The sequence below is a fragment of the Galeopterus variegatus genome, unplaced genomic scaffold, assembly GCF_000696425.1.
Source record: "Galeopterus variegatus unplaced genomic scaffold, G_variegatus-3.0.2 Scaffold2977, whole genome shotgun sequence".
In the NCBI taxonomy this organism is placed as follows: domain Eukaryota; kingdom Metazoa; phylum Chordata; class Mammalia; order Dermoptera; family Cynocephalidae; genus Galeopterus; species Galeopterus variegatus.
Window position 1 is genome coordinate 28452 of NW_007729088.1, and position 9250 is coordinate 37701.

The 9250-nt window shown below is 51.5% G+C and overlaps 1 protein-coding gene across 1 annotated transcript in view; it reads right to left on the reverse strand.

Moving 5' to 3' along the window:
- Positions 1 to 4114: 4114 nt before the first annotated feature.
- Positions 4115 to 9250, reverse strand: part of LOC103599465 (acetyl-coenzyme A synthetase 2-like, mitochondrial) — a 56769-nt gene continuing 51633 nt past the window's right edge. Inside the window, exons 14-15 of the mRNA XM_008583604.1 lie at positions 6169 to 6287; positions 4115 to 4777 (exon numbers count right to left, since the gene is read on the reverse strand). Of these exons, the coding sequence (XP_008581826.1) occupies positions 4595 to 4777; positions 6169 to 6287 (302 nt within the window). The 3' untranslated portion in view covers positions 4115 to 4594. The remainder of the gene's footprint in view (positions 4778 to 6168; positions 6288 to 9250) is intronic.

Below are 9250 nucleotides of genomic sequence, written 5' to 3' on the forward strand. Positions count from 1 at the left end.
CTCCTTAAGAACAAAGAGGATAAAATCTCTCGGGGGGGGGGGGGGGGGGGGTAGGGGGAATGAGACAGAATAGGGCTAGGCCTGTGAACCCAACCAAGTCCACTTTCCCTGCAGAGGACATTTTGTTACTTTTCCACTTCTCAGTCATGAGACCCCCAGGGCGCATGATTACCCCAGGGTCTTTCCTGAAAAAATCAACTGAAATAAGAGGGGAACAGATATTCACTGAGTTGCAAGTTGTAAGGCTTGCTAAAATAGAACTGTTAGCTTCGTTTAAACCGTACTATTATCTACCCATTCTTCTTTTCCCATAATTGTAAAACTTAAGTTACAGATTATCCTTGAGACCCTTTTAGGAATTCCTGCATGTGCACAAAGCTTCAAGGTGACCTTTACAATGACCCTCCTGGGATGACAATAATGAACACCACCACCATCTTGGACCTACTGAGCAGGTACAGTTAGGACCAGAGCCCATGATGCAACCAGGAGGAACAGAATGGACCACCTCCAGAGGCACAGAATGACGACACCGGCCAGCACCCCTAACACCTTGCCCTATAAAAGACTCTGATCAGCTCCCCTCAGGGGGCTAGCTTACCTGTAGCTACCCTCTTATGCATAAGTCCATCTCCTCTTTTAATAATGCATTGCTTGCTTGCTTGCTTGCTTAAATAAATAAATAAATAAATAATAAAATAAAATAAATAATAAAATAATAAATTAAATTAAATAATAAAATAAAATAACATAAACTAAACTAAAATAAATAAAATAAAATAAAATAAAAAATTAAAGGCTGTCCATATTTCTCAAACGCTGTTCCAGCAAGGAGCCACATGTTTGGTTGAGCAAAAGGGTCAGGGTGCAGGCCCTGAAGTTACACAAGCTCCATCTAAACCCTTTGCCACCACTTGCCCCATTCTAGGAAGTGGGTTAACAGTGTCTACCTCGGAGGGTGACGTGGGGTGAGTTGAGGTCACAGAATCTAGATCCTGCCATGGGCCTCCCTTGCTCACGATGCTCAGCAGATGTAATGTTTCTGTCTCTGTTCCCAATGCTGGGTATCATGAGGATGGGTGACACAGTACGTGCAGATCAGCTCTCAGCATGGACTCCCATACCGCACCACTTTCCACGAGTCGGTGGAGGAAGCGGAGGTAGGATTCACAGCACCTCTTCTTCACCATAAACCAGCTGCTGCGGGGGAACCAGGGATGAGCGCGAGCCTGGCATCAGCTCACGGCTCACCTTCAGACACATGGGTGCAGGCACCTTGTGAACGTCAGCCATGGCTTCCTTTTTATACTTTAATATTTAATAGGGACATTTTTCCCTTTGGGAATTAATCATGCTGAAAAGCTGAATTTTCCCTTTGAGCACATTTGTTCTGGCCCCTTTAAATAGAAATTACCCTCAGAAGGTATAGCGTTACACGGGCCAGCACGGTGGCGCACTGCTACAGTGCTCCGCTTGGGAGCGTGGTGGCGCTCCCGCCGAGGGTTCGGATCCCACATACAGACCGGTTCCCACTCACTGGCTGAGCGAGGTGTGGGCGCAACACCGAGGGTTGCGATCCCGTTGCCGGTCCTGGTCCGGTATGGGTGCGACACTGAGGGTTGCGATCCGTTGCCGGACAGGAAAAAAGACAAAAAGGAAAAAAAAAAAAGAAGGTATAGCGTTACAGCTTCTTTCTGAATCCGAAAATAATTCGCCTTCATGACTTGGGTTGACTACAAACGTGGTCTCTCACACTGGCCTGGAGAGGCACGTGCTGGTCAGACTGAGCGTCATGAAATCCAGTCTCAGGGCTCCTGTGTGTCCACACTCTGAGACGTTTGTCTCTGCTGTCCCTGGAGCTGTCTGCTTTTCCCTCTGCTTCTCAGTGGCACCGACTAGGGTATCCATCAGGACATCTGTTATGACCCAAAGCAAGAAGTGCTGTCAAAGGAGGGGCAACTGGATCTGGGGCCACATGATGGCACCTGAGCTCACCTGCTCCAGGTTCCAGCTCTTCTGGGTGGCTCTGTTCTCACACAGGTCCACCCTGTGGTGGCCACAGCCCATCTTGCACAGTGGGTGGAGGGCACAGTACCTTCCCCAGAGGTGTCTTCATGTTTTTCAGTGGCCCTGAAGTGTCCTGTGGCCAGGCCTGAACCTGTCACTTAGGCCAGGACTGTGATGCCGGGAATGACCATCACAGACCCATCCTTGCAGCCAGGGTAGGGTCACTGACAAAGTGGGGAAAGGATGGTCCCCAGGAGGAGTGTGGTGGCTTTCTCAGCACAGGGGGAGCAGGACAACCTGTTAAAATTATATGCGTCACCCTCTCATGAAGCCCTGCCCTTGGGGAAGGGTGTGCAGCTACAGACTATTCTGATATGACCAGATCCTACTGCAAACTCCCACAGGATCCACTGGTGCAAAAACCTCTTTTCCCAGGGAGTTGCCCTTCTGTGCACTCAGAATCTACCTCAGATGGGCACCTGGAGCCCCCCAGCCTCCCTCCCCATGAACCTTGTGCCCATCAAACTTGGCACAAGACGACACTGCCTCTGGGGACGGCCATTCCCAGCTCCTGCTCTGGAGGGGCAGAGTCCAGCCTTTCAGATTCCACCTCTCACGGCACCAGTTCAGTATGTTCTTCTGCTGAAGACCCACCATACCAGTGTAAGGGTGACCTGGGGCAGGGGCTGGGCCCACTGCCCACATCTGTGATGCTGCTCTGGCCGCCCAGAACCCACTGCCCCCTCACTCTCACCTGTGTTCCAGACCAGCACTGCCTGTGAGACACCCACGTGGGGATGGGAACATACTTATCCCTGTGGTCCAACCTTGTAGCCTCTGACCACGTGTGGCTACTACAGCCAAGGAACTGAATCTTTATTTGATTTAATGTAATTTATAAGCTAAATGGGCCCATGTGTATTGGACAGTGCAGTAATCTAAAAACGGGTAAATTTACCATGTAGCAGACTCAGAACTGTTGCTATGTTTCCCTGTAAGAAGGTGGATTTCTTTTTTTGAGTGAATAGGCCCCTTCCAGTTTTGTCCTTAGAATTATATTCAACAAAAAAAGAATACCAATTATTTGACCAAAAACATCACCACAAACAGAGAGAATGAACAAAATAAAGCTTTATTTGAATTCTACTGCAGATCATTCTGAGGCCCTGGACCACTGTCCGAGTTTCTATCAGCAACGTGGAAACTAAGCCACTTCATAAATAGCACCATGACTACAGTCTGCCAAGTCCAGTGCATGGCTCTTTGTCGCTACGCCTGTAACAAAAGACCATTACTCGGTATATGTGCGTGTACAGCCAATGTCACATCCTGGTTGCCACAGGTATACTCACCTGACCACCCAAGAGGCCAGCACAGCCATGGCCCATAATAGGTGTTCAGTACCCCAATGCCCCTTGAACACAGCTGCAAGGCACTGTGGGGTAAACAGTGGAGCAAAGATGAGGATGACCGTTCACCTGTCACCACCACACTGTCAGCCCTTGCATGCTCAGCTAAGAAATAAGCACTTGGTGACCTCATGATTTACATCATCTTCTAATGTTTGGAGGACTTAAAGCACATTAAAGGAGAGAGACGTGATTTGAAGCTCCAGGTCTCATTGTTGGACCACAGTGGTTCTTACTGCCCCTATCACAGAAACAAGGACAGGTAGAGTTTGCAAGGACCCGGTTCCAGCCACATGAGTGCTCTAACAAGTCACCTGAGTTTTCACTGGCTTCCCTGAACATCCCCACATATTTGGAGCATGTTTACCTCCTACCAAGAGGCATCCAGGGTGGAAAAAAATCTTTCCAGATCACAGCTTGGAGAAACAGAACACAACTGGAGTGGCTTCAGAATTGGAAGGAGAGCACAGTCCCCCATCGCTTAGGGTTAGTTCCATTATTCACAGCCCAAGCACTGGAGAAACAGACACCAGGGAAGGCTATGGAGGCCTGGAAGTTCTCAAGACAGCCGTCTAGACAGAGATACAAACATCTCCAATCTAGATTTCCAAACATGCTAAACAACTAAGAGTGCACGCTCTGATCCTTACCACGTTTCCTCACCAGGGAAGGCAAAAAAGATTTTCATCACTCTTAAGTGTTACAAAGTACATGCTCACATTACTTTTGAGTGTTTGCATATTATTCTTCCAAAATACAAAAGTATAAAAATAAAATCTCTGCCTTTGTATCTAGAAACATCTGGAGAAAGCGTGGTGCCTCTGGCTCTAGGCTACCTGAGCAGGCACGCTGTACCAGGTTTCTTGCCTTCCCTGCTGTCTCCAGAGGACACAGAAACAGAGATGACAGTGATTTTTCACCCAGGAAACCAAATTCAGGACTAGTGGAATGAACCCTGCCCACGTCTGACAGTGCCTCTTCATGGGCCACACTTCTGGGATCTCCAACAGAAGGGCTTTTAGCCCAACTTCACATTAGGGGTGGTGTGGGTTATGTGCTGGGGAAAGAACTTCTGGGACGTCTGGGAGTAAGCCAACTTCGGGGCTAGTTCGAGAAGGACAAGTCAGGGGCCTGGGCGCTCGGTCTCGGGCCGGGAGCCCAGGCTGAGGTGCGCCTGCTCACTTGGCGCCAGCAGCCTGCTTCTCCTTGCACTTCTGGTAGGCACTTAGGATTTCTGTGATGACCCTGGGGTCCTCTAGGGTGGTGGTATCCCCCAGATCCTCAGTTCTGCCGGTGATTATCTTCCTTAGGAGCCGCCGCATGACTTTTCCAGACCGGGTTTTTGGAAGACGTTTCACCACCTGGCAAGGAACAGGTGCAGCATTAGTATTCGAGGTGGGCCCCAGCCTCCATGCCAGCACCCAACTGCACTGAGATAAGGACTCTGCTCAGGGACAGTGCCCCTCGACAGGGATTCAGAGGCAGCCGACTGATGTGTGGGCCCCGCCCCAGGGGATGGTGGGGTCTGCAGTCTCTGGCTTTATCCTCCTGCGATCTGGACCTAAAGCTAAAATCAACCAAAGGACAGGAGCAACCATGAGTCAGAGGTTTGGCTGAAGCCCTTCACCTGGCAGAGGTCTGCCTGTGTGGGGCTGACCTCACGCTGATACCTTGGTCTATCCTGTCACTACACCTCGGGTGGACCCAGGCAGCAACATATCCAAGCACAGGCCGTGGCACCTCATCTCCAGGCCCTGCCCGGGACTTGGTTGGTTTTGTCCTACATAAGAAATGAGAGCCACTTGGGCCGACCCTGTGGCTCACTCGGGAGAGTGCGGCGCTGGGAGCACCGAGGCCATGGGTTCGGATCCTATATAGGGATGGCCGGTGCGCTCACTGACTGAGCGCCGTGCGGGCGACACCAAGCCAAGGGTGACCCCTTACCGGTCACAAAAAAAAAAAAAAAAAAAAAAGGGAGCTACTCAAGAGAAAAATTTTGCCTTACTTGGAGTTTGAAAATTTAACATTTAGCGTTTTCAAACAACCATACCCCATTCAATGCAAATGGCAATACATTGCATTAACAGCTGTGGTTGGAATTTTCCTTAGTGACTCTGTCTTTTGAAATAGTTCAGTTCACCTAGGGGAGTTCAAGTCTCCTGAAACTCTGGTCACCTGGCCAACAACAGTGTGATCTCTTACAATGCCAAGTGAAGGTGGGACCCCTCCTGCCTCAGAGGACTACCACCAAATCCAGAATTGCCCCGAGGAAATGTTAACAATGGAAGGACTGAAGAGGTGGGCCAAATCCCCCCAGAACCGACTCCCTCAGATGGGGGTCTGGAGGATCTCCCTTGCAGGCACCAGGAAGTGTATTCAGAAACCACAGGGGGCTGGAGAACTCTGCCTATTTACAATCCTTCATTTTCGTCACCACCCAGCTCTGTGGCTGTAACTAGCCTCCATATGTCGAAGTACATGAGGGTCTGATCTTGCCTTAATAAACTCACTCCTCCACAGGCGAGTGGCCACGTGTCTGATGCTGTACTCCCTTCTCTCCCTGTCTCTCTGATAACGCGGCAGCCCACCACCCTCACCTGCCACCCGGGAAAAGCCCAATGGCTGGTGTCAGTTATGGTGTTGATCAGAAAAGAGAGACGTGCTCATGAAAGACCATTGTACAGGGTAATTGGGGGAGGATGGAAGGAAGCTTCGGAAGAGCGGCGCAGTCCCCGCTGAGGCGGGCCCTCACCAGAATCTCATCAGGCACGGCGTACTTGGCGATCTTGGTGGCCACGGCCGACTTGAGTTCATTCACCACTGCCTCTGAGTCACCCGAGTCATCTTTCAACACGATGAAGGCAAAAGCGGCTGGAAGGCAAAGGCGTGTGATGTGCGAAGCCCTGAGGCAGAGGGTGAACACTGGCTGCCACAGACCCAAAGGGCTTCTGAATCACGTGTTAGTGATATTGCAGCAGCTGGTTTTTTAGCTGCAGCTCCAAGGATGCATTTCCGCTTCATGCAAAGTGGCAGCGATTCCAGCAGCTCTACAGTCAGCCCAGGTGGTCACGTGTGGCATCATGGCTCCAGTGCTGCCTGGCCACGTGTGTGACCTGGGACACGTGACTTACTGTTTCCTCATCTGTGAGATGACCCTCCTCCAGCCCTCATCTGTGGGCTGACAGGAGACTGGCATGAGATGGGACACAGAAACACAACTAGGGGGCACTAGCCTCATGGGCTCATGTATCCAACATGGTAGCCACTAGCCACAGTGGTTATTTAAATTCAAGTTAAGTTAGAAATGTGGCGGAGAGTGCGGCGCTGGGAGTGCGCGCTCCCGCCGCGGGTTCGGATCCTATACAGGGATGACCGGTGCACTCACAGCGCTCACTGGCTGAGCGCGGTGCGGCCAGTCTCAAAAAGGACAAAAAAAAATGTGATTTCTCAGTTGTGTGAGCCACATTTCTAGTGCTCATCAACTGCACAGGCAGCCGGTGGCCACCATGTTGACAGCACAGATGAGAACAGCTGCATCCTGGCAGGACGTTCTGCTGGGCAGTGCCAGCCAACCCACATTTTAGCATCAACACTAGGTTTTGTTTTTCAGTACTCCAGCACATTCCAGAAAGGATTTACAGTGGATCCCACTGTGACGCAGGGACCTTATTTTACAGTCCTCCACAGGAGCAGTCACTTGTCCCAGCACTATTTCTGATGACCTGTCCCTCCCCACTGACCTGTAACATGCCCTCTCTCATGCACCCAGTGTGCACGAGCGGCTCTCCTTCCTGTGCAGTCTCCCTGTCTCTATTCATTCCTCCCCGGCACGTATCACCTCCCATACTGCGTAGCCTCTTCGCTGATCATGTTTATTGCTCTTTGCCTGTCTCTCTCCTCTGCTCCCTGACCCCCAGCATGTGGGCTCCCCGAGGGCAGGGACTTTGTCTATTTCAGCATAGATAGCCACACCTGGAACACAGGAGGTGCCCAACAAATGCTCGTTGAGTGCATCAGCGGACGACCAGTTCCAGAACAAGGCCCCCCATGTCTACCTGGCAAATTCCCCCTCAAGTCCCTGTTCAGCCACCTTAGTCTTTGAGCCTTTCCTGACTCTTCCGTGAATCTCGCTATGGCATTCCAGAACAAGGCCCCCCATGTCTACCTGGCAAATTCCCCCTCAAGGCCCTGTTCAGCCACCTTAGTCTTTGAGCCTTTCCTGACTCTTCCGTGAATCTCGCTATGGCACGTGCTGTGTGGGAACTGTCATCAATCCCCCTGCCCCCACCCATCTGGACTGTGAGATCTTTGAGGGAAAAAGCCACACTTTCCTCAGTTTAGCAGCTGAGCTGGGACTGGGAGAGGCCTGCACTGCTGAGTCCTACAGCAGAGGTGGAGGCAGGAAACCCTCCACATGGGAGGGGGAGCCGGTTAAAAGCTGGGAGGGGCATGCAAGGCCCAGCATGTTACAGAGGGACGAGAGCGTGGCCAGGGGCTCCCGCGTCTGTGTCCTAACCAAAGAAGATCCAGGGGCTCCCTTCACTCAAGCGCAAAGCGGAGGGGGTGGGAGCGAATACACACAGCATTTGCAGATGGCTGCAAGGCTGACCAAGAACTGTTCAGGGGTTATTCAGGAATTACAAATAAATAGATGCTCAAATTTGTTAGACATCTGGAAAATGCACATTGTCATACCCATGATATACAAACCCCTCTGCCAGCCGGGCAGACCAGACTCAGCTGGATGCAGGAAGAGCTGCTAAGAGCTGCTGATGGGAGCGCCGGGTGTCTGGTGCCCTGCAAGCCAGGACTCTCACCTCTCGGGAAACCCCGGAGACGCCCCTGCACAAGCAGAGCGTCCTGGGCACTCCTACTCATAGCAGACCACAACCCCAACACAATCCACCCAATCTAAAACTGCCCTGTGAACGAGGGTAGTTGTAACACCCCTCACACTCAGTCTAAAGTCCACTTTCCAATGTCTTCCTTGATCTTACACTTATTTTCTGGGGTTCATCCAGGGGCTGATGAGCCCCCAGAACGAGGTGGACTTATGCCTGGGGTCGCAGGCCCTGAGCAGGAAGCACTGGCTCAGCCATGGGACACAGACACAGATGGGGCTTCCAATCCCCAGGAACACACACTCCCCTGCAGACCCCCAGACCTTAGAGGTGGGAAACCCAGGCATCCCCAAAGGTGGGGCCCAGACGGCCACCAGTGCGTGGTACCTTCAGGTGGGATGCTCAGGCACCCCTAGTCACACGTGAGGAAGTGTTCCTGTCTCCACCCATTCCATCCACCCCTTCCAATCATCCTGATGACATCTAAACGAGCCTCTGTCAGGCACCAGCCCTGATAGCTCTGTCCACATCCCAACCTTAGGGAAGGGACAGCAGCCTTACCAGCATGCCCTTTCCACGGCACTGAGACTGCTTTTTTTAAAGCACTTAAGTAAATTTTAAATTTCACAGTGGGTCAATTTAAAGAAAGTATTTGAGTAAGTAATGGAACGGTGGCACACAAACGTGGCAGGGAGGCAGGTGACATTTGGGACACACTGTGACACGGGATGTTCCTAATAGCAGGAAGGAGGGTGCCCAGTCCTAGGACACTGGGCAAGGCAGAAGAGGTCCGTGTGCCCAGCAGTGCCCTGGAGTAGAGTCAACATGTGTCCAGGTCACGCCAGGCCAGGCCAGCGTAGCCACTGTGGACCTGGCATCACTACCCTCAGATGCTCCTGCCCCTTCCCAGATGCGGCCACTTACAAATTTTTGAAGAACGTGTGTTTTTGGTAAAGAAGACCATTCTGGTCACTCATTCTGTGTTCTTCCCAT